Below are 25,784 nucleotides of genomic sequence, written 5' to 3'. Positions count from 1 at the left end.
CAGTATATCTAATCTCTATAAGGAAAGGCTGCTAGCAACTAGCCAGTATAACTAGCAAGTAGTGACTAGGAACTAGGAAGCTACACTTGACAAAGTTCAATTGAAATCCAATTTCAAACCCCTTTTACCTTTTCCTTTAGACATTATCATCTATGTTCTGTGGGCTCCATTAAAGTTAATGTCTAGCCTAAACAGCAAAATGTGTGTAGCAGCCACACTTTCATCTAAAACATAAATACATATCACAACTTTTTACCATGTAATTTTTTTTCTTTGACAATTCCACCCATATACAATTGAGTTAAAGTGAAAAACAATTATATACTTGGTTTCTTCAAAAGCAAGAGCTAAGTGTATTGACTTTTATCAATCTTGTTTACTTGTCTACTATCCGAGTTAGGGATAAGGTTGATTAAGCAGAAAAGAGTGTTGATCGACCTAGACCGATTTTGTTGGCACAATGGCTCCAATGATTGAAGGTGCTCCTCCAATGAGCAGAATAGGTGTTTGGGACAACACTGGTTCCTACGGGTTAGAGATACACAACCAAAGAATAAGAGATTAAGAGTGAATAACATGTTAGAATTTCTGACAATGTATGAGTTACAAATATACTTTTATAATTGTGTTATGACCATTATTTAATTAGTCAAATATTAAAATGGTCTTCAGTAATTAATTTGATGGTTAAGGGCATATGTGTCATGAAATATTATAAGTGTAGTATCTTCAGGCAATTTCTGATTTGATGAAGGGACTGAATTAGAATTATTGCAACTTAAGCAGTGACCGCTTCGGTTACTTTTATGGGTTATGATTCTCATTTGTAGAGCAACAGGTTTACTTAAGTGACGGATGAGAATAAAAGGAAAAGGGATAAGGAGTTGTCCATAAGGTAACATTTTCCATAAGGAGTCTCATCATCACGTTCACAGGCTCTCATTGGCTTTCTTATTCCCCTCTATAGAAGCAAGAGGAAAACCATCAGACTCTACCATCTGGAAGATCATCACACCCACGTACCTTCGAGATTCCAAATAGCTAATCAATGTATGCTTTTCTTCTTCACCATGAAATCAATTGGGTTTCTTATGTATGAGCATAAACATTGAGTTATAGGAACAAAGCCCTGATCATTAGGATTTCCGCATTTAGATTAATGGATTATACAATCAAAATTCCAACATAACAATGATAAGTATAGTAGTATACTCCTTTGGGGAACATATATATATATATATATCATTCGTGAAGGGCTTATGCACCATGCAGTGGTGATCTAGGACCTAGAGGCAGAGTGTGCAACATACTCAAAAATTAAAATAATATATATCATCGATTATAAAAAGATAAAAATATTAATGTTAAAATTGCAAACTTTAAATATATTTAATCAAATAAATAACATTTTTTCGCAAAATAGATTTAATCAAATAAATTACATTTCTTGTTGAGTAATCAATTCTTTGTCAATATTGTTGAATATTTCTTGCTAAATATAAGCCACTAGACAATCATTCATTTCCGCATATTTTATTCGATTACGTAACCTATTTTTTCACATTTTTCATAGTTGAAAAAACTTTTTCTAGAGTTGTATTGCTAACTTCAAAAGAATATGAACTAATGCGTAAAAATGTGTCTTCTAATTTCAACTAACTTATCTTAAAGATTATTCGTTCATTTGAAAGAAGCAAATTCAACATTATTATACATGTTAACGAGGTAAGTCTCAAGTTAATTATCAAATACTACTAAATCAGTTGAATAAAAATCATGTGGATAAAAGTTTACAAATTCAATGACAAAACTAGAGAAGAACGAAGATAGACTCAAACAAGACATACAAAAAATGTAATATTTATATTATTTGTTTTTCACAAAACATGTCATGTCATTTTCAAAAAATAAATTTTGGTCTTGTAGAGTTATAGATAAGAGTGTAATATTTATATATATGTTAATGTAAAGATTTATACTTGGTCATTATATCATTCAACATTAACTTAAACTACTTTCTTTTTAAAAGAGACAATAATAATTAAATGTAGATGAAAAATAATAGAATGATAGTGTATAAAACTTATATTCTAGCCGTACATACATTTTTCTATATAAATAATATATTATTTTTAAAAAAAACAGGGTGGGCATTTGCATACCTTGGAATCAACATAGCACCGTCCTGCCACCATGTCACATAGGTGCAATCTGTGGCTTTGACATGCCTAATGCAAATGCTGTAAACTATTAGTCAAGGTTTCTGAAGTTTGGATTTTATTACCATATCTGAATTGGATTTTATACTCTTATACTTGGTAGGGATCTGTCTTTTTCCAGATTGATGTATGAATCTTATATTTTTATCCACATGTAAGTTTTCTTGTTTTGTAATGGGCACCATTATCTTACTAGTTCTTATTGAAAATTTTTAGTATAAAAGAAATAAAAAAAATGGATGTATTGACATTCTATGAGTTTCATGTACTATTATTACATCATTCTTCATTTATATTTAATTATTATTGATTCTTAAAAAAAATAATTCAAACAAACAGACAATAACAGTATATAAACCTTTATACCATCACTACTAGCTTTTTATCGCTAATAGCTATTTCACTCTTATAAAAATATATGTGAAACTTATATGGGTTATCTTCCAATCATAAAAAGATTAAATCAAGAAAGGAAATATGTATTTGAATGGTACATAGATATAAAGAAACGTACTATATTATAATGATTATATCTAAGATGATTCAAAGTATAAAATCATTTAGGATTGAGATTAATTTATTTTATTTTTTATATTTTTTTCTCCTATTTAATTAGGATTCTAGTATTAATATAGATTAGGGTTAATATTATGTCATTTGTATCACAATATCATCACATTGTTTTATCAATACACGAGAATATTTACGATAAAAAGTGTATGTGTTGATAATATAAAAGTTTTTTACATTGTCATTGTATCATTTATGTTTAATTATTATTGACTTTGAATAATATGATTTAATCTCATCATTCATATTTATAAAATTATAAATGAATAATATGATTTATATGTGATGATGTTTAATTTTTTATAGTTACAAATAATTCATAGATATTGCAAAATACATCCGCATAAAACAGAAAGTAAAATCACTGAAAAATAGAACTTACTTTGCTCAGCCAGGTGTCCAAAGCTAAAAAATCTCCGTTAAAACAAAGGGATTGGATTAAATATTGAGTGTAAAATGTGTGCACTGATATACAGTCAGTACATCATCCACTATTCATTTGCAATACTTTTATTTAAAAGTTAATGATAACTAAAAATCAATGGTGGATAATATAATAGCAGTGTAAAAAACCTTTAGACTGTCAGTGTATATATCTTTTTTCCTTAAATATTTTTATTTATGTGTTATTTGATGTTTTGAGTAAATGAAAAAGCTCCGATTATTTAAAAAAAATTATAAAAACAAAAAGTAATATTTTAATACTATTTCGTGAAGTTTTATCGGAATTTATTTTGCTCTTCCAGGTGTCCCAAGCTACAAAAGTTGGGTTAAAACAAAGAGAAGAGATCACATATTCTCATTTATGTTTTATTTGGTGTTTTGAATCAATGAAAAAGTTACATTCATTTAAAAAATTATAAAAACAAAAATTAATATTTTAATATTATTTTGTAAAATTTGATTAATTTCGAACACAAAAACAAAAAAAAATTATAGCATAAGTAATCATTTTAATAAACAAACCAGCCCAATTACAAAAGCATAAAATATTTCATTCCCTTTCACTCAGTATTTTCGGTCTATAAATACCTCCTAACCCCTATTCTTTCTATTTTCATAACACCCTTTCCTCCTTTCTACTCCATTAGAAGAAGAACTTGGATCTATAGCTGCTTTTGCATTTCAGCTCCACCTTCTTCTTCTCCTCACATCCCTCATTTATATCCTACAAATATAAAGTCACCATATTATGGACCACATAACACTATTATTTCCATTCTTATTAACACTTCATCTATCAATATCAGGTAATGCTATAGTTACAATTTTTTCTGTACATATCAATAAGTTTTTAAGATGTATTCAACCATCATATTGCAGCCACAATATCGTGGATACCATTACTTATTACATTATCTCACAATTGTGATAAATACAACATAATCGCTAATGCATCTAAATGATGTCATTTTTTTTGCAGGGGTAATTTCTACAACATTCACTATGGTTAACAAATGCGAATATACAGTGTGGCCAGGAATTCTTTCAAACGCAGGAATCCCACCTCTTTCAACAACTGGCTTCGTTCTTCAAACCGGTGAATCAACTACCATAACCGCTCCAACCTCTTGGGGAGGCCGTTTCTGGGGCCGAACCCATTGCTCCCAAGACTCCACCACCGGAATATTCTCCTGCGTCACAGGCGATTGCGGCTCCGGAGAAATCCAATGTTCTGGTAACGGAGCCACGCCGCCGGCAACCTTGGCCGAGTTCACGTTAGACGGTGCCGGTGGACTTGATTTTTTTGACGTTAGTTTGGTCGACGGTTACAACGTTGCTATGTTGGTGGTCCCAAATGGTGGTTCTTCTGCTGGTAAATGTAGTAGTACTGGTTGTATTGAGGATTTGAACGGCGCGTGTCCTTCAGAGCTGAAGGTTATGAGCGTGGATGGGAATGAGGGTGTTGTCGCGTGTAAGAGCGCGTGTGAGGCGTTTGGGTCGCCGCAGTATTGTTGTAGTGGCGCGTATTCTACGCCGGATACTTGCAAGCCTTCTTCTTACTCGCAGGTGTTCAAGACTGCTTGCCCACGCGCGTATAGCTACGCGTATGATGATAAGACGAGTACGTTTACGTGTCAAAATGCAGATTATACTATTACCTTTTGCCCTGTCCCTAGCACCAGGTTAGTCAGATTTATTTGCCTACGTAATAACGTAAATATGAACTTTAACGAGTAAATGATCTATATGGATGATTAGTCTATAGTAATATTAATAATTTAGGTTCGACCAACAATACGCATAAGGTTCTGGATTCTAGATCAAAAGGGATTTGCTGTCGATAAGTCTGAAGCTTATCCCAAACCAATTACAATGAAATAAAAATAGATAAAGTTATGAATCTTCAATATTTTTAATCGATGTAATATATTATAATTGGTTTGAGATAAACTTTGGGATATGTTTAAGTACAACAAATCCTCAACTTCTTGAAAAGATCCACATGTGTACTATTAGTTTCTTACTTAGAATGAGACAAAAAAAAAAAGTTGAGAATGCACATAGTACACTTTGGACGAATTATTAGATTAGTGAGTTGTCAGAATTATTAGATTCTTGGGCGGTTTGGAATGTACAGAAATAGGGAATAAGTATGCATATTAAGTTGGTATATTTTGTGAGTTGTGTAATTCTTATACAATTTTAATATATGTAGGAGTATCTACATATAGTAATGACATTGACACTAGGGTAATACATCTACTGTTAAATTGGGGTGATTAGGTGGATACTCAAAATTGCCCCATATCTTGGAATGCAGATTGTTATCTTAGTTCATATTCTTATTTGTCCCACTGACAAATTAAAATGTCTCATTCAATCAAATAGAAAAATATTAAAATAAAAAATATATTATTTAATGTATATTTATTGGATAATGGCAAGAAGAGGCATACTAATTCATATCTTGATAAAAAAAAAGCTGAGTGGTATTAACTTGGGCACATGGGTTTGTATCAAATTTGGGACAGGTACACATGCTAAAACCTTATGTTACACAACATATTAGCATTATGTTGGTATATTAAAATAAGCAAAATGCTTCCCACGCCTTATTCTACCCTGTACTACTTAACACCACTTACATAAATGTAAATGACAATATAAGATTTTCTATGTGTAAAATGTGAAATTACATTGTATGGTAACATACTACCATTAAATGGTGGCCTGGTACAATTCATGACCGTTAGAGAAATTACATTGTGACAAGTTCAGTGTTCAATTTATGTTTTCTTCTTGCAAAAAGTGTATATAAATTTATAGACAATTATTGTTTATTTTGCAGTCAGAAAGCGTCACAGGGGCAAAACACAAACCAAGATAGTTCTTCTCCATCAACCCTACTTAACAACGGCACAATGGTATATGAAGGTGCTGCAGATCAAAGTGAAATATCATGGGCAACATGTACCCACGTGTTCCAATCTCATGCCATTGCCGGCATTATGAGTATCACTATGGTTATTTGGCACTTGTGCCACTTCTTTTAACTACTCATTTTTACAAGAGTCAGGTCCATCATGAGCTACACGCACATGTCCATGTTCATGGCTCAAAATGTGTGGTGGGACCTTTTTATAAAAACTTGACTTATTCCCTTGCCCAGCATGGGCCATGTGAGTTGAATAGACCCCACAAGTTTGGCATTGCTGATGAGGATGTGAGTCATGTGACTCGTTTGAAGGGAAATCTCAACTATCTCTCATACTTTCAAGCCGACCCTATATGATTTAGTCCCAAAAAATCTAACTGTTTCGGATATTATGGTGACAGAAGACCCCACACCGCAATACTACATTATTTATTAGTAGTATTATATGGAACAACAATCAAGCATGAATTGGAGGATGCCATAATGTTCTATTAAGGGAAGTTTGAGTTTTTCTTCCCTTTGAAATTTTTTATCAATTAGTTTTTCTTGGTTAGGGCAACAGGTATACCAGTATTGAATTCTTTGTATTGTGGGGATATGTGATTCATTTATTGGTTTGGGAATGTATAACAAGAAAGTGTTTTGAGTAACAAGGGGAAATGGATTCTTATACTATTCTCTTCTATCTGGAAAGCTTAGCATATTGATTGTTATCATAATTCAATTGGTCTGAGTGTGCTATGATACTGAATGTGGTTATTAAATGTGTGCCCAAGAGTCCAACATTAATGGATAACATAAACTAAACTCACCCTGTTCCCGAATCACCACCACTGTTTTTCACCTGTCTAAGTTGTCTTGTTACTTCGATCAATGGTACAAAATTTTAACGAAATAGAGATAAAATTCATATTATTATTCAAGTGGGGTGGTTTAAATGGAAAAAAGTTTCAAGGGTTAATTGTGATAAAAAATCAAAGAAACTTAAAGAAATGTTTTATCACACAACTATATATATATAAGACCTTTAATATTACATAAGCTAAGTGTTCAACATTGAAAAAGTCAAAAAGCTAACAAGGCAATAAATTCAATGTAAGATACTGGGATTTTAGAATTGAATGTATTAGGAAAAAAATGAAATAAATCTTATTATAGAAGACACCATATAATTTCATCCGAGATAATTTGAGTGTGTGTGGAAAATGTGGAGATACACCAATAAAAGATATAATAGTTAGAGGTAAGGTAGAGGGACCAAGAAAATTAAACTAATAAGCACAAGTTAGATCTAAATGACTTATTTATAAATATAGTTTATAAAGAAATATTATGATATTGTTTGATTTATATAATCTATGGGAAAATGTCTGATTCATGTGGTTGTCATACTTTAATTTTTGGAGTTACGTAAATGACTATATATGATTAGGCAAATCTGTCCAGAGAGCCATAATTTTGTTTTCATTATCATTGTTTATGAGGAGCACTAGGCCTATTCACATGTAAACATGATATTTTCTGTATCTCGTTTATTGCTGTGTTATGCATTGTCAATTTGTCATCTAGTTTATGGGACCGTGTTCTAATTACAATAACTAACATCCATAAAAGAGGGGTGTGTTCGTTGCCACAGTTTTAACCTTTGAATTTTAATGGTATTAGAGCAAAAAGTGGTGAATAAAGCAGTGTCTATATAATCTCCATTGAATTTTTTCTATTTTTATATCACATTTTGTTCATATTTTGAACATTATATTTACTTTTTTTTGCTAAGCAAAAAAATCATATTACGAAAGTATACGGGGTGCTAATCTAATACAAAAGAGTCAGAAAAAAAAAACACTACAAAGAAGAAACAATATAGGACCAAAGTCCACACACCAATTCTCAAAAAAGAATTCTTATTAGAAAAATTATAGACCAAATACTATTATTATTGATGGAGTATAGTTATTAGAGTAAATTACACAGACACCCCCTGAGTTTTAGTGAAATTACATAAACCACCCCTCACTTTTCTAAACTTACACAAACCTCCCCTAGTTTTATACTTTCATTATACTGACCACTCCTGTATAATAAATAAGTGTAATTTTTTAAACAAAAAATGTGATAAATGCAATTAAGTTAAACAAAACATGATATATTGTGTAGACAAGTCTAAATAATATACAAATTAATGTATCTTTATTATTTTTTTGTTACAAAATGCATCAGCAATTATAAAGAAATATTGTTTAAATCACTCCTATAATGTAGTGTAACGAACCAAAAATAATAAAGATATATTGATTTGTATATTATTTAGACTTGTCTACACAATATATCATGTTTTGTTTTACTTAATTGCATTTATCACATTTTTTGTTTAAAAGATTACACTTATTTCTTATACATGGGTGGTCAGTGTAATGAAAGTACAAAACTAGGGGAGGTTTGTGTAAGTTTAGAGAAGTGAGAGGTGATTTATGTAATTTCACTAAAACCCAGGGGGTGTCAGTGTAATTTACTCTAGTTATTATTATTTTTTATTATTTTCAAAATACACACATCTAAAAAATATAGCGTGAACGAGTTTAAAATGTATACATTGTCAATATAAAGTTATTTTATACTGTCAGCTTATCATTTACTATTGATTTATATTATTTTTATTTGAAAGTCAATAATAGTTAACATATAAATGTTGAATGATTTGATGATAGTGTAAAAAACACTTACGGCCTCTCGATGTGTACATATTAAATTCAAAATGAAAACCTATATTATTTGTGGTCCAACATTTGATGTGCAAGAAATATTATTAATCTATATTTGTTGGCTCACCTCACCTATTTTATCCCTTAGTGTTGATGGGTCTCCTATATCTTATCCACCCCTGTCAACTTGGCGTCTCATATTGTTATAGCATGAAGTTGAATTCTTTCTTCGTATTTAAAAGAATTTTATAAATTTAATTTGACATTGAATTAAAAATTACTTATTAATGGTTGAAAATTTTATGCCTACCGTCAAGGTTCATGGAGAGCTCGATGGAATTGAGTTCTCTCACGATAGAGACAGAAAGCAGGCTTTAATGTTGTAGTAAAAAGATGGCAACCTTTTTATTGTTGGTATGTTTGAACTCAATGATGCACCATTGGATCTTATTCAGCACTTGCATCCTGAAGAATATGCAAACAAACCCATTAGAGTGAAGTCAAACAGTATGTTAACATTTGATTGGTGATGATATTTATGAAGAAATAGTTGTTGTGGATAATTTGACTAAAGCTCATTTACAAGATAAGGGAAGTATCAAAGATTGCCCCAAGTTTGTCGCAACAGAAATCTATGTGAAAGCTAAATCTTGTCTCAAAAGCTATTAATTCATGACCCAAAACTCTCATTTAGTGGAATTCGGGTAGGAGTCGTAGGACTAATTTATGCAGTTTTATCACATAATCAAAAAGACTATTTCTCACAATAAAACTTAAGTATGGTTTTTTTTTTGTCTAATCAAATGTATTTTCTAATTCAGTGTGTAAGAAATTAATCTTTTTCGTATACATGATTGCTTATCTCAAACATGTCGTTCACAGGAATCGAATAATATAACATTTTAATCTATTTAGGGTTTAATATGACATTATACTACTAAGCTAACACTTTGTTGGTAATTTAATATTGTTTTATGGCTTGTAATGTTATTCTGTAATGAAACATTATTATTTCATTGGTAAGTTGTGACAAATGACTCATTATAGTAGAAAAACAACATCACAAACACCAATGGAATAAAGCATAAGTTTTGTTGTATTTCTATGGTGCATGCTCGTATTAATAGGTCACAATAACAACTTTAATACTTTATCATTACACCAAAACTCTAAAAATGTAGGAAACACTGCCTTAAAAAACTATAAATGTTCATTATTCATATAATTGATGTCGGAATTTAACACTTAACAACCAACTAAAAAGAGTGAAGAGGAAGACATCAAATTTCTTTTCTAAATCACAGTTTTGTCTTCAAATTTATAATGAGTTATAGATAAGGTGATCATTGACTTTGGCATAGCTCAATTATGAGTTAAGTAGTTGAAGCATAGATATCACATACTCCTAAGCAGTGTAATGGCACTTTCGTCATCAGCGTGGTTGTAGGCACCAATTTAATGTTGCAGTGCACGCTTCACACTAAGACCTACGCCAGTTTTTGTTTCAAACTTTAAATACAAAATGTCGGTTATGACTTGGAATTGTCCCATTGATTTTTTCTAATTATATATTTGGCTCTTTCCAACCAATGATTTTGGACGTGAAGGATAAAATGACATTTCACATTTACTTTTAGAAAAAAATTATGAAATGTCGCTCTTCCTTTATATTTTCTTATACAAATTTATGGAATCCATTTCTCCGGATGAAATAGTATCTCTGTAAAAACAAGATGTCATATTTTGATTCTTTGGGAATAAAGTATTTCATAAAATAAGAAGATAAGTTATCTCCTTACAACTACTAAAATCATGACATAGTCATATTTAATCATTTTCTATAAAAATATTTCTAAAATAAAACAAAATAGTACACATGTCATACTTTTACCGACTCGATGAGATAACTTATCTCCTGTTATGAGAAGATCCTTATTCTCTTCTCCTAATATAACATTATTTAATTTATAAATTTACATATTATCTTTCAATAATTTACTAAAACCCTTAAATAACCTTTAAATTATGTATGGAGATGGTAGAAGTTCCTGTGCCTAGCCTTAAAGAGTAAATAATAATATCAATCCGATGAAAACATGTTATCATAATTATCAACAAACAAGTTCGCTTCCTAGTGTGTATAAAATGCCTTGTTGATAAGATAAATCTCACTGTTGAGTTGAGATAGATTAATCTGTAGCTATCCACAATAACACTTGGAACACACAAAATCCAATATTATAAAATTGGTCCTTCTGTAGTATATTACATCGTACCAGAATCCAAAATTAGAATAACTTTATTAGTCTTATTTATGAAATGATTAGTATTTAGTTAATCTTTCCATAGTACAATCTACATTAAAAGCAAAAACAAAAGATATAACTGCACAATTTAGTGGAACGAGTTCAAAGGGCGTGCTCTAGATATTATGATTTCACACAAGAAAAAGAAACTCAATAGGCAACTTGGAAGTGGTTAAACTGAGCAATTAACCCACGCAGAATGCCAAAGCAATAAACAGAGGCTCAATAATGAATGTACCAATTGTACCATTAAGAAACTCACAATTGCACTTGCAAATAGTAAAAGCCTAATTAAGGACCCAAAATTTCTAATAATAATAATATTTAAAGAAGCTAGCACATCTTCAACTCTAGATGTCAAAAACCAGAGTTAAACTGTTATCAATCAGGAAGGATTTGCTCACTGTCAGCATCTGCTTCAGTCTCAATCTTAGACTTTGCAGGACCTGATCCAGGGGCTTGTTTCTTCTTGATCCCACTCACTATGTCATCAATCCTCAGAAGCATGCAAGCAGCTTCAATGGCAGTCTTAAATGTTTGTGCCTTCACATTATAGGCATCCCATATCTAACATAGCATGAGAACAAAACAGCTTTAAGTTCATTCTATAGCAAATGCATATATATCAAGGCAAAATGAAGCATGTGAGCACAAATTGAAAGAAGATTTAAAGGAGTGTAAACTTCAAAACAGGGAAAACAGAATATGAGGAGTGTTGAGTTTGTTTATTTTCTTTTTCAGATAACATTTTTACTAATAATTAATGCACCTTGCTTTCCAATTGTTTCATGTTTTCAAACTTTTCTAAGGGGAATCAAAGCAAAAGTTTGAAAACAGGAAATCAGATAAAACTGACATTTTTGTAATTATTTATGAGAACACATCAACTAAATTAAAACCAGCAAACAAACTACCACCAAAGATACATAACAAATTCCAAATATAATGAAATGAGCATGCATTTTCTCCACTGTATTGCTTCTTTTGGGAATGATAGAATTGTTAGTTTTAATTCTAATGCAACTAACTATGTTTTGATAAAATAAAAGTTTGTAGTTTTGGGTATCAGTTATATAATTCCTTCCAGAGATGAAAATGAAGTACCTTGCCCTCTTTCATGTCAGTGATGGCACCGGTATTTCCGTCTATGCCAATCCATGCATTTTCTCCATTTGCATGCTATAAATTTCAAAGACACATCAGAAATGACCAAAGAACAACATACAATAAGTACTAGCAAATTACTGTTACCTTTCCTTGTAGTGCAGTCATGGTCCGGATGACATTTACTCCACAATTTTGTGCCAAAGTACGTGGTATAGCCTCAAAAGCAATTGCAGCAGCTTCATAAGGCCACTGTTAATTAACAAGAATCTTAAGTGAGAACTGGAGTATACTAGTAAGCAGTACTCAACCAGCTAGAATGTAGTACCAACTGGTTCATTGAAACAATGGTTATAACACACTCACTTTCTCTATGCCTTCAACAGAGGAACTCTTCTGTTTCAAAGTGGCTGACACAGTCAACTCTGTAGCACCACCTCCAGGAACAAGTTTAGGATTTTTAATTATGTTCCTTGCAACCGACATAGCATCCTGTCATGGAAGCAAGTTTCAGAAAGCAGCAGTATAAAAAACTGAAGGACTTCAATACATATTAAACAGCATACCTGTAGGTTTCTTTCAACCTCATTTAAGAGATCCTTACTTGCTCCCCTTAATAGTACTGTACAAGCCTTAGGGTCTTCGCAATCAACAATAAATGCAAAGAACTCATCTCCAATTTTCTTAACTTCGAATAACCCAGCACCAGTACCAACATCAGACTCCTGCAACTCATCTGGTCTGTTGACAATAACAGCACCGCATGCCTTTGCAATTCTGTTATTATCAGTTTTCCTCAGCCTCCTGATTGCAGTAACTCCATGCTTGCTCAGATAATGGCATGCCAAATCACTGAGACCCTTCTCTGTAATTACCAAGTCGGGTTTAAACTTCAGTATCTGCATGCAAATCTCCTCAATGTATTCCTCTTCCATCCTCAATAAGAGATTCCAGTCTTCTTCTTTGAGCAGTTCAGCATTTGTTTGGTTTTCACCCTTTTTATACTCAAGGGGAGAATCAAGAAGAATGATACGCGGGTTAACAATCTTTCTCCTCATTTTGCCAGGGGCGACCACATCTTTATTAAACATAACACCCTTAAGAACTCTTGAGTCCTCCAACTGTCCACCAGGAACCTTCTCAACCTTAATATAATTTTTAATATCTACATCTCTCAAACCTTGGCCAATATCAACACCTACTGTTGAAGTAGCATCGATAGCCAAATCCTGAAAGTTAACCGAGGTAAAAAAAAATGATGCATAATCCAAAAGATCTAGGAGTGCTATACAATTGAAGAGCTATAATAATTATCCGCATTCACAGTATTATTAGGTTTTAATATGGTCTGCTAAAAAAGAAAATAAAACTTAAGATGAAAAATAGCTGAAATAATGAGACTATGATGACACTTTCTAGATTTGCTTGTATATTCTATGCACCTGAACCTACACCGAGGTATTGACGGCGATTCTCAAATATCGCAGAACAGAATGGGATATGATGAGATAGAATGAAATAGAAACAAAGACAGGGGGGAACAGTAAGATGCAATGTAGCTGAAATAATATGAGACGATGATGACATTTCCTAGATTTGCTTGTATATTCTATGCAGTTTTATGGGAGAAGAAAACATATTAGAGCAATAAATTCATAGAAGAGCCACCTCCCTAACTCTATGTGCCCATCTAACCATGAGTTGGACTTAAACCCGCTTATCAAGGTGCCAAAACCATGAGATGCACAGTGAACATGCAAATGGTATAAACAGAATAACATAAGCCATGATTTGATAGAAAAACACTTTCTGGTTGTGTATTGTGCAGATGACACTTTTAGCATCACTAGTTAATTTACTACATTTAGCTGTGGTCCATCCTCCTAATCAACAAAACTGCAAGGATTGGTCCCCTTTTATAGAGAATTTTAAGGATATCCATATACCAGTAGATGCATTTAGCTCAATAATTTTCTAATATAAAAGGAAAAAAATACTCATTTGGAAATGTAGCCTAAAGAGAAAGAGGATACTTACAGCAATTAAATCCCCAAATTGACTAGTGAATTTGGTACCTATGCAGCTTTTTACTAGCCCCAGCAGTGTAGCTCCTACAGTTTAATTCATCAATAGCATTAAGATTACATGTCAGAAAGAAATTAAAAAGGGATAGTTATATATCATTTCTACAGATTATTGTAAATTGCTAAGGGATTATGCAGCAAACTAAATTTAAAAAAAAATGACATCCCAACTCCCAAACTATGAACAAACTACTTAGGCTCACTGGAATATAGAATCGATAAAGTTCAGCTCACTGCAAACTTCTATATTCCATTAGGCGAAAGAAAGGATCTTTACAAAATAAAGTACGGAAGTAGCAATAGAACTTACTATCATGTGGATCAATGACCATTGCAATTTTGTCAAGAACAGCAATAGCATCCTCAAGAGCTTTGTTATAAGCTGCAGATTACATAATTGTAGCAGTCACTTCTACAGTTTATGCTTCATACCCTTTTAGCAATGAACCACAGATTACTACTATTAAATTACCTCGGCAAATAACTGTAGGATGATAGTTTTTCTCAATGAATGCTTCGGCAACATGGAGCATCTCACCAGCTGCACCGAAAAAATTCAAGATATTGAAAATGGGAAAACAATATTCTGCTCAATAAATCAAGATCTGGTCTTACATTCACCATATAATAAAACAAAGGGTGAGGCTATTGGCACTCCAATTTTCCTATTCACACTCCCACTAACCAATCATATTTCTAGTTTTATATTTTAAAAATTTGTGATTGATCAATGAGGAGTGTGAATAGGCAATTGGGAGTGCCAATAGACCTACCCTAAAACAAATCCACATTACAGCCATGCAGAAATCCTGTGAAGCTAACCTCTGGAAGAAACACCTTTTTAGTTTCAATTTCATAATCATATTTACAACATAAAGAATTACATAAACTTTCCCCATATAGTATAGCACAAGATGGCCAGTCATTGTAAAATATATAATGCATATACATACATAAATATACATGCTAGAAGCATACCAAGAATGATAACAGATGTTGTTCCATCCCCTACTTCTTCATCTTGGGTTCGACTTAGTTCAATCATAGACTGCAACCATCTCAATCAAAGAACAGCATTAGAAAGTTTTGAAACAAGGAAAGTAAAACTCAAAAAATGAATGCAAACCTAGACTGAGGTGTATTCACATATGTCAGACAGAAGTATATAGAACTGTGTCAAGGCAATCAAATATCAATGAAGTGAAGCAAGAAAGATAAATACCTTTGCAGCAGGGTGAGCAATATCCAACTCACGTAAGATAGCATTCCCATCATTAGTCACCACAATTCCTGTTGATCACAAGGATAGAAAATGGGCATCAAATAAATTCTTAGAAACACAAGCCACATACCTAATCCTTTATGTGAAACACTAATAAAATGGGAGTTTCTAACCCGGAACCTAAACTTACCACACCTTGTAAAAAACAAATAATTCCAAAAACAACATCTTCAGTTTGCAAATGACAAAATAAAAAAATTTGTGCACACTTTCTCCTGAACTAAATAGTAAATACACAATCAAGAAAAATATTAGCTCTCTGCAAGTCAACAGAAAAGAGAAAGATGCAAATGACACTTCAATAAGTTGTAACATAAATTTAGAAAACAAAAACACTAACCTCCCGAAGCATCAAGTAGCATTTTTAGCATGGACCTGGGTCCTAATGTTGTACGGATTATGTCAGCAACAGCCTGGCAGATATTAATGACCATATTAGGTTACAAAGAAGTACCAACATCAAGTGAATATTAAGGATGTTAGCATGTAATAGTAGGTAATCTGTAATAGGTTACCTTTGATGCTTGAATGTTAGCATGGTGCACCTTGGTTCCTGATTCACGTTTCAAAGAGTCCTCTGCAAATTTCCAAAGCATACATTTATGAGTAAAACCATATCCATGTTAAATAAAAGGCGACATTTGGCACACGGAAGAATTGCATGGAGCAGCATGTCTGTTGTATCTTATTTGGTCCAACCCTTTCGGTAGAACCAAAATGTTCAACCTTTTAATCTTATATTGTATTAGGTTCAATTATAATGCACACGGTACACCAAACAGAAAACCGAACACTCTGTTCCATCCTGTTCTAACACATCTAACAAACGTGTGCTTAAAAGGAACAACACAAATCATCAGCACATCTCAATGATCAAATATTAGGAACCACAACATACAGTAACCTTAAACTGAAAATTGAAAATATTTATAAAAAATGGTCAAACTTTATGGGTTTTGAATTTCGAAATAATAATGAAAACATAAAAACAAAGAGAAAGAATATTCGGAGCAGAAGAGAAGATACGAGCGAAAACTTACTAAGAACTAGAACCGGAGCGTGCATGATTTCTAGGTTAGCGAAGGTGCTTGTGAAAACGGAGGTTAACTGCACGGTTTTCAAACAGAAACAAATTATTCAAATGCAGATTCAATCATTAACAGAATATATTATAACGAAGAAAATAATAATAAATCTAAAATAAATAAAAACCCTAAATCACACTGCGAAGCGTAGATGTAGTGAATGAATGACGGCGGAAGGCGCTGAAGTTGACGGGTCAGAAAGAAGAATGAAGTTACCTGAAGATGCCCGGAGAGTGTTGAATCGGTGACGGCGACGGTGGATCGGAGCGAATGGTGCTAGAACAGAGAAAAATGATGGAGGGGTTAGAGAAAGGAGTAGGAAGCGGCAAGAGTGAGAGGAGAACTCGACTCAGGTTTCCGCGAAAATCTACTACAAAACCCTCGAACTCTCAAACACTGCCTTCAGTTTATTTAAAAAGATACACTCCCAAATCATTTTGTGTCACAAACAAATGTATACCTTAACAATATTCACGTTTTTTTTAGATGATTGATATATTTACATTAACAGTATAGAGATATTAGCAGATATTACACTGTTATCCCACAATAGTTATTATATAACAATACAATTTAGTTGGCTAACTAACCAAAAGATATTGTACAACATTGATAGTCAAAATTTACCTAATCAAACTTCCAAAATTGAATTAATCTGATCAACACCCTTAAAACTTTTTGTTGGTTGAGTATTTCAAATTTAAAAAATATGTCTTAAGTCTTAACTTGGAAATAGCTGTTTACAATTTAGAAAAAGTTGATGTATGCTTATACATCAAGGATCATTTGTTGATTTAAATCATGTAAAATTGTTGTGCACGACAACAAATTAATAATGTTTATATTCAGAGGAGCTTCATTCTGAGAGTTTCACTTTTATTTTTAGACTAAGTATCCTCTTATCCCATAATAATAGACTAATCTTTCAAATCATGATTGGATGTTTAAACAAGAACTCATCCCATATTCCCATTAGTATTTTTCTAAATGCACATAAGTCCAATGATCAAATTCAAAATCTCGCCTATGTAAACGAAGATATTTTTCACTTAGCCAACATTTGTAAATTTCACACTTTAAATATAAAACTACGTCAGATTAAATGAAGTAACCAACAAAATGCTTGACAATTCACGGTGAGTACCATAGTCCATATATACTATAAGAGGTGGGTACCATAGCACCTCCTTTTCACTATACAATGCACAGCATTCTTAAGCAATCTAATCTTTGGACGTATGAATGATTGAACATAAACAATTCATCTTGGCAAGATAAAAGGAAGGGAAAGAAAGAAAGGAAAAATGATTCAATTGAGCATGAATTCCTAGTTGATCCAAGAAGCATACACAATTATTAACATGGACTAAACTTAATCATTTGGAATTTGATCAACTAGGGAAAATTTGGTGTAGAATGTTCACCAACAGTGCAGCTTGAAATTGGCTTTGGCCAGCCTTCCAAACCATGAAATTTGGAGGAAAGTAATTCTCATCACTCCAACGTTTTAGAGAAGTTAAGGAAAATGGTCCTTGTACAACTCCATGTGGATCTCTATAATACCACATCAAGGACTGCAACAGCTCAGGAGGAAACTGCATTGTTGTGTATGGTTTTTCATCTTCATCATCGTCATCGTCGCTCAGCTCTATAACCTCCATCTGAGATGGCTTGCCTCCGTTCCTCCAGAGATCTCTGCTTCATTTGATTCATCTGCATCAAACATGTCCTCATTCAAGTCTAATTGTTGCTTTGGCTGCTGTTGAACAGGCATAACAGAGGATTGGTGCACTGCCGAAACACAGGAAGAATATCAACCAATGATATTTGGGCAGGATCACATATATACTACATTATTTGGACAGGATTATATTGGCATCTATTAAGAAATAAATTATTCTAAAATTACAAGAGACATGGGCCAAAATGATGGAGTATTAGAATTATTACATTTCATTACCTTGAAGTGCATAGCAACTTCGATTGCATCACAAAGTAAACTGGAGAATAATTACTTAAAGAATTAGAGATTCTTTGCCCGGGCCATTCTAAAGGGTTCTTTGCCTGTATATCCATCTGACGAGGGAGACTATTCTAGAGTTATCAAATATAATAGATTAACTAGGCCTAACTTCACCCTAAAAACTAGCTTGAGAAAAGAGGGTCGCCAAAGTCATTATAAAGGGTTTTTGCCCATATATACCCATCTGAACATTTGGAACGTGGCGTTGCAAGAGTGGACATTTGCATGTCTCCCAACATGAGAATATATTCTCATACCATATTAGAATAACAAGGGTGACATTGGCTCCAAAAGCTAACTTAAAGTGAAGGGCTACCCAAGTCATTACAAAACTAGCTTATCCTGTTATCCATCCGATGTATGACGTAACAAACTAATAATTATCTTTTGGCATAACAACCATTAATAAGGATGCAAAACACATTTGTAATATCATTGCCATTTGCCAAAAGGAGCCCTAAACTGTAAGGTCAATCTTTTTTAGATGGCATCCAAGGATGTGGATGAGGTAGAAATTGTATATTACATGAACATGAAGTGTATATAACACCACTAATTTACTAACCGAACCTTGTCTTTTTAATATTTAGCAACTAGGTAAAAGATTTGTAAGTTGTTTTAAAGAAAGAAAGAACAATTCTGCACATATGAATTACTTGTGAATGTAAAGCAATCAAATCACCCAACTACTATATTCTCACTCATTCTCTAAATAGAAAATTTCCACCTTGAAATTCCATCTTTCATTTAGACAGTGATACTAAAGGGGTTAAAACCACTAAGTCACAGTTTTGAACTGTGTCCTTTTAACATTTTGCAACTGGGTAGGAGTTTCATAATTAGTCTCAATAGAGAGAAATAACAATTCTAACAATATTATAACAACATATGAGTTACTTGTAAATGTAATTAAAGCAACAACATCGTCCTACTTATATAATCTCACCCATTCTCTAAATAGACTAATAGAGAAAGAATTCACCTTCAAATTCTATCTTTCATTTGGACAGTGATACTAAAAGGGTTTAAAATCATTGAGTCGCAGTTTTGTTTCTTGATATGTGTACCTCTGACTTAAACATCTATACACTGATTTTTTAATGCTGAGCAGCTAGTTACACTTGGAATTAGAGAGTTTAAACTTTCACTAAAATTGGTTTGCTCACAGCACACGGGGACATTTTCTTTTGATCAAGTCCAGAGGCTGTGGTCGACTGGTGGGTAAGGAGGGTAATGTTATGGCAGCATGATTTCTATGCTATGCCATGGCAACATTGTGTGGAGATTAATAGCAATATTTTCCCATAAAAGTTTTTTCATGGCTTACCTTCGTGCTTTTGAGGTAAAATAAAAAAATGCACCCCGTCTTCCCCCCGAAGAACATAATGCAGTATTACCATGAAGTGCTTTCACAGATAAAAGAAGGCCTACAACCAACAGAGAATCATAAAAGAAATGAAAGTTCAAAACAAACCTGAAGCAGTGCCATGAGAAATGACATTTAACAAAGTACCATTCATTTCCATATTGAAAGGACGAACTTCTGATGCTCCACGGAAACTGAGAATTGACTTTGGTGAATTGTTTTCCTCTTTTACATGATCAGTACTATCCAGTCTTGTATCCTTCCACAGAAAACCACCCGCAACTGCTTTTGGAACCTCACTAACTAAAGATGCTTGCATACTAGAAGTCTTCCATAACTCCTGTAAATTATTTTCCGCTGTTTATCTGGAACATCAGATGTTGCAGATTCTAATTCTAGATCATCTGGAACATCAATTTTTGTAGCCTTCCAAAGAAAACTATCTGCAACTGCTTTTGGAACCGCAGTCACAAAATATGCTTGCTTACGAGTAGACTTCTGCAATTCCTGTAAATTGTTTCTTACTCTTTTATCTGGAACATGACGTGTTGGGGATTCTAATTCTTCAGCTTCTGGAACATCAGGTATTGGAGATTCTGATTCTAGATCTTCTGCAATAGCTTGAGGAATTTCATGCAATAATCGTTCCTGTTCAACAGGACTCTGAAGCTTCTCCCTTTTGTGAAGGTACTCGTACAGTGTGCATCCCATTGACTAAGGAATTTGTGTTTTATAGAAAATAAATTTTACAGATTTTGACTAAAAGATCCTCTACACAGAGCATTTACCATAACAACATGATCACACAAAATTCTAATGCAAAATGTTCATCACTATAATCAACATCTTTCTCACCATAAACAGCCAATATCAGTGTTGTGAAAATTATACCTGCCTGTTCAACTAGTGAACCGGTCCTTGTATTGATACAATACAATAATTATATCGATCATGCAATCATATCGGTCAAACCGGTCGTACCATCTAGTTTCAATTGAACTGTACGATCATACCAGTCGGTTTTCATTTAAAACTATTTTTTTTAATGAAAATGACTTAATATTTACCAAAATGCTAGTATGAAGGATTAAACACACAACTACTATCTTTGTTTATATTTCTAAAACATGGTCTACCATTTTGTTTTAACAAATTGTAAAAATAAAAGTAGTAATTGTTGCTTTATTAATTTGTCAACATTAATATTAGTATAATATATATGTATATCTTCTAACTTTAATAGTATGTTGTTTAATTAGTGAATCATCAGTTGAACTGCTGTAACATAATATTAGTACCCTGGCCGGCTTCATGATCCCTAAGATATTAATAACAATGACCGATACTTTAATTTTCTGACCAATATAGAACAAACTTAGTTGTAATAATAAGTGTAGAGTAATGCATTATGAGAATCAGCAGCATACTTCACCACATATTGCCATCTTCTAAAACAAAAATTGATAGGGAGATTTTACCACAAAACATAAAATTATTATCCAACAAATATCAGAAAAGGATATTCTCTACGCAACCCCTTTTCATTTGCTCGATCAATAAGATTTTGTAACATGTTGAGTTCTCTTGCAAGCCACTACAACAGAATTAAAACAAAATAAGATAAGAGAAAAGTTAGGTAAAAAATAAAACTGAAATATCCAAAAAGTAAACACAAACTCTTATTTGAAACAACCATGTACAGCAAGTATATATCAAATACATAGAGGAAACATGACAAGTATATATAGTGAAATTATAAATACATAAGCTTTGGTCTTTAACAGACACAGCCACACAAACATCAGCAAGTACAGGACATATATCAAAGGTAAAGCTATGTTTGTTGTCTATACATGGGAAAAAGATTCAAAGAATTATTTCCATACAGTATCCATTTATGGGAAATGATACACGATAGAAAATCATTCAGACAAATTGACACATCACTGAAATGAAACATGAATGAAGCAATTGAAACGCAAGGTTCCATAACAGTTCAGTACATACATGCTTAGTCATATCATTATGCAATGCTCTTGCCGTCTGCTCTATATCAACCTACCATGTATAAAAAATAAAAATTATTATCATGAAATTCAGATTCATTAAAGCACTTGATATACATTTTAGGTAAACATACTTTCATGTATAAAGAATAAAGTATGCTACTCATAAATCCTTGACAGTTCACAATTTAAGGAAGTCTAGTGCTGCAGGAATTTTTTTTAAGAATAATTCAAAGTAATAAAAAAGAAGTTACGATCATTGGTTTCTTGAGCAAGCCATCTTTTACTCTTTGATGCAAATCCTTACACTCCTCCTAAAACCATATCACATGTCCAAAAATCCCAAATTTAAAGGTAGAATTATGCAGGCACATTCTAATGCAGAAAGTTCATGATAATCATAATCTCAGTGAAAAGATGGTATTAAGCAACCACAAAAGGTCGTGATTTTAATGCAAATGTAAAAAATACTCTATTTAATCGTCAGGACCTATTAAAATTACTTGAGCCAATAAAACATTAAAAAAATACCCAAAGACAAAATGAAAAATTTATTAGCTTATTAATAGAGATCATAGAAATGACTTTTCAAAGTAGAGCACGGGGTACGGAATGTGTATGGCATTTTAGTATATGAATTTTGAAATCATTTTGCTCTATGATTTACTTTTCAAACTTCGAAATTATTTTTAACACCACCTTTTCCGGTATTTTTTGTACTACTAAGGATATCTCCTCACCTATGAGTAAGATAAAACATATGCACCTCAGAGAAGTTATCATCTGAAAGCATGCTAATGCTGACATCTTTAAAGAAACCAGAAACTTCAAGGAGAATTTCCCCACTTATTTTAGAGCCCTTCCTTACACCTACAGAATAGCCCAGAAAGAACTGTGCTTTAGCTAATTAGAAGAAATAAATCTAATCATCTAACTTTTCTCTATCTGTCATACTCAGCAGTACATGTGCACATTTTGGGTTGCTTCATTTATGTGAAGTGAACCCCGCACAAAACATGACCATTACTAATGAAGTCAAAACAACGAACATAATAAACAAATTTCAGTTTGCTTCATTTAACGGGAATCCTATCCCGGATTGATCATTGTTAATTATGTCAGAACAGAGAGAATAGTAAGCAGATCGAGCTTTGCTTCACTTAAATGAATCCCACCCTACAAGAGGTTACTGAGTTATATTGTTTTGTTCATTGTCATTCACTAAGAACAGTCCAAATCACTCAATCGGGCCTAATTAGAGTATTAGACTACTTTGCCAGGTCAGCAAAATGCAATTGAGCTAATGCTAATGATGCAAAAAAATAGTACATATAATAAGTACATTTGGGTTTGGCCTTTTGTTGGTGGCTTCTAATTCTAACAAGCACAAGTGTTAAACTGAAATAGTTGATGAGGATGCCTTCCACAGCAACATGAGCATTTAAAAGTCATAATAAAAACATTTATTATAATGCAATGACGCATAAATTACCTGTGACCTGCAGAAGCTGATGTGAGTTTTTCTGAAGGTAGTCATTTGGGTCACACTTGATTCTTATAAAGCTTCCAACTACTTTAGTCTCAAATGTTTCAGGGTCCTTTGGAAGCTCCTCAACTAAACTCCTTCTTAAATAAACAAGCTTGATATTGACAGGAATAATAGCCGCAAAACAGCTCTTTGGTTTTCCCCTAACCAGTCTCTTTGGTTGACTCTTCCTCTCTGAATTTTCCTATCTTGGAGTTCCACTTGTCCCAGGGGCATCCTCATCATCATCATCATCATCATCCGAGTTGAAGAAAATATCATCATCAGATTTATCACGGTTCTCAGCAAAGTGTGCCTCGAGCAAGTCATTGATTTTCAACCGGCCAATAGTCTTCCTTCCAAACAGCAAATGGAGCCTCTGGTCACAGACAATCCTCTTCTTTTTGGTAGAATGAATAAGGTTATTCTGTTTAACATACTCATTTATGATATCAGTAACTTCACTTTGAGCTATCTCATTGCTAGCATCTCTACCTATGGATTGGAGAAACCGAATAAGCGAGGTAGAACCTGTTGGGAATCCTTCCTAATTGATGTGGAAGTAAGATCAATGAATCTTGGTAGATGAATCATTGATCATTCAATGATGACTATTCCAAAGTCTTGGAATTATTCTTTGACTCTTGATAATTATGAAGTCCAATTTAGAAAGTTGGAGTAGCACTTTTCAAAGTGTCTTGAAATATGACAACAATTAATCATTCATTATTCATTATGTGGTTATAATGGAACTTTCCTCCGCTTCACTATATATATGGAGACTTGTGAGGAAGATATGTAACAAGTGAGAAACAAGTCAAACAACATCATAGAAAGAAAGTGAGAGAGTTTCACATAGTATGAGATTTGTGTTCCTAGTGAGATACTAGAGAGAGTTTGTATTTCCAAGATTGAGTGTTATCCTCTTTATAAGAGAGAATCAAATATTGTAATCTTACTTCTATATATTTTCTGGACTAGGTCTCGTGGTTGTTTCCTTCTCACATTGATGAGTTTTTCCACATTAAAATTCTTAGTGGTATTCTTCTACTCTTCTCCATTTTCTTTATCCACTTCCACTTCCCCAAGTGTTCATTTTGGATCACATAGAGAAAGGAAATTAGTTATGAATTTCCAACGGAACCCCGTCCATCAAACTCTTTTTTCTGTTTTCTATATATCCTCTTCTTTCTAATAGGCTTCTGAACCTCCCCATTAATTGTCTCTATCCAAAAAGAATCAACACCAGCTTTATCATCCATCTACAATAATAATCCTGACAAGAATTTAATCTTCTCCACTGATACCGATTCCTAATTCTGCTGCTACCTTCCAAATAAGAAAAAAATACATAAATTGGCACCAGAAAAATAAATTTGACAACTTTTTATAGAATACTAGTAGGAGACTCGTGCGTTCATATGGGTAATAATATGTATTGCATGAATTTAATTAAATAGTGATTACATAATTTACTAAATGAAATGTCATTGAGAAATACTTACTAAAACATGTTTTATAGTAATGCAATGCTAATGTAAAGATGGTGATATAATGTATTGAACCTATAATGTTAAAGAAAGGAAACATGTTAGAAAAAGTTGAATGAATTTAGATGATATTTTTAAAAAGGAGAATATAACTAAAGATTAACTCATAAACCTTGTTTTGTATATATCTAATTGTTGATGTAAAGCTGTTGTACAGTATGATATGATATTGAATCTGTTATTTTAAAGAAATGTAATAGTTAGAAATAAATATTTCAAACATAATGTAAAATAAATTGTAGAATACATGTTAAAGATTTTGGAAAAATTCTTTATAAACGACATTTGTCGTTTTCTTTAATGATTTACCATCCTTGTCGTGTATCAATATGTTCAACCCCTGTTTGCTTTGTACTATTGAAACAACTACATACAATTGACCATGACTGAATACTGGTCTAGGTAAATAAAACCCCACATTCTCCAGTGACTGACCTTGCGATTTGTTAATTGTCATAGCATATGACACAATTATAGGGATTTGTCTTCTGATAAACATGAAAGGCCATGGAGATTGGGATGATGACATTGATAACCTAGTAACAAATCAGCATGAAAGTCCACAGCAAGTATTTCAGCAAAC

The 25,784-nt window shown here is 32.7% G+C and overlaps 2 protein-coding genes and 1 pseudogene across 6 annotated transcripts; 1 reads left to right on the top strand and 2 right to left on the bottom strand.

Moving 5' to 3' along the window:
• On the top strand, nt 3,836-6,856 carry LOC109358468 (thaumatin-like protein 1b). Of its 2 annotated transcripts, none has more exons than XM_019602707.1 (3): nt 3,836-4,039; nt 4,213-4,854; nt 6,082-6,856. In XM_019602707.1, exons 1-3 carry the CDS (start codon nt 3,982-3,984, stop codon nt 6,243-6,245), a joined length of 864 nt encoding a protein of 287 aa, XP_019458252.1. In that variant the 5' UTR covers nt 3,836-3,981; the 3' UTR covers nt 6,246-6,856. The 2 variants fall into 2 exon arrangements, with proteins under 2 accessions (XP_019458252.1, XP_019458251.1); XM_019602706.1 differs by having other exon boundaries at nt 3,838-4,039; nt 4,213-4,915.
• Nucleotides 11,314-17,166, bottom strand: LOC109358467 (T-complex protein 1 subunit gamma-like). 4 transcript variants are annotated; one of them, XM_019602704.1, is made up of 15 exons: nt 17,054-17,166; nt 16,938-16,992; nt 16,687-16,724; nt 16,162-16,223; nt 15,987-16,059; nt 15,587-15,654; nt 15,343-15,412; nt 14,837-14,905; nt 14,675-14,746; nt 14,318-14,391; nt 12,847-13,509; nt 12,647-12,772; nt 12,428-12,532; nt 12,281-12,355; nt 11,314-11,743 (listed from the first exon to the last, which is right to left on the bottom strand). In XM_019602704.1, exons 3-15 carry the CDS (start codon nt 16,709-16,711, stop codon nt 11,558-11,560), a joined length of 1,668 nt encoding a protein of 555 aa, XP_019458249.1. In that variant the 5' UTR covers nt 16,712-16,724; nt 16,938-16,992; nt 17,054-17,166; the 3' UTR covers nt 11,314-11,557. The 4 variants fall into 4 exon arrangements, with proteins under 4 accessions (XP_019458249.1, XP_019458248.1, XP_019458247.1 ...); XM_019602703.1 differs by having other exon boundaries at nt 16,938-17,166; XM_019602702.1 differs by having other exon boundaries at nt 16,687-16,753; nt 16,948-17,166.
• Nucleotides 17,948-24,983, bottom strand: LOC109358469 (annotated as a pseudogene).

This window comes from Lupinus angustifolius, chromosome LG10, assembly GCF_001865875.1.
Source record: "Lupinus angustifolius cultivar Tanjil chromosome LG10, LupAngTanjil_v1.0, whole genome shotgun sequence".
Taxonomy (NCBI): Eukaryota; Viridiplantae; Streptophyta; class Magnoliopsida; order Fabales; family Fabaceae; genus Lupinus; species Lupinus angustifolius.
The sequence above is the reverse complement of the archived record's forward strand: the minus strand, read 5'-3'. Positions and strand labels throughout refer to the sequence as shown.

Coding starts and splice junctions, on each gene's coding strand:
- LOC109358468 (XM_019602706.1), top strand. CDS start 3,982: ATGGACCACATAACACTATTATTTCCATTCTTATTAACACTTCATCTA. Junction 4,040..4,212: donor ACTTCATCTATCAATATCAG/GTAATGCTATAG, acceptor TTTTTTTTGCAG/GGGTAATTTCTACAACATTC. Junction 4,916..6,081: donor TGCCCTGTCCCTAGCACCAG/GTTAGTCAGATT, acceptor TTTATTTTGCAG/TCAGAAAGCGTCACAGGGGC.
- LOC109358467 (XM_019602703.1), bottom strand. CDS start 16,711: ATGCACGCTCCGGTTCTAGTTCTTA. Junction 14,906..15,342: donor AACATCTGTTATCATTCTTG/GTATGCTTCTAG, acceptor TTTTCGGTGCAG/CTGGTGAGATGCTCCATGTT. Junction 14,392..14,674: donor GGTCATTGATCCACATGATA/GTAAGTTCTATT, acceptor ATTAAACTGTAG/GAGCTACACTGCTGGGGCTA.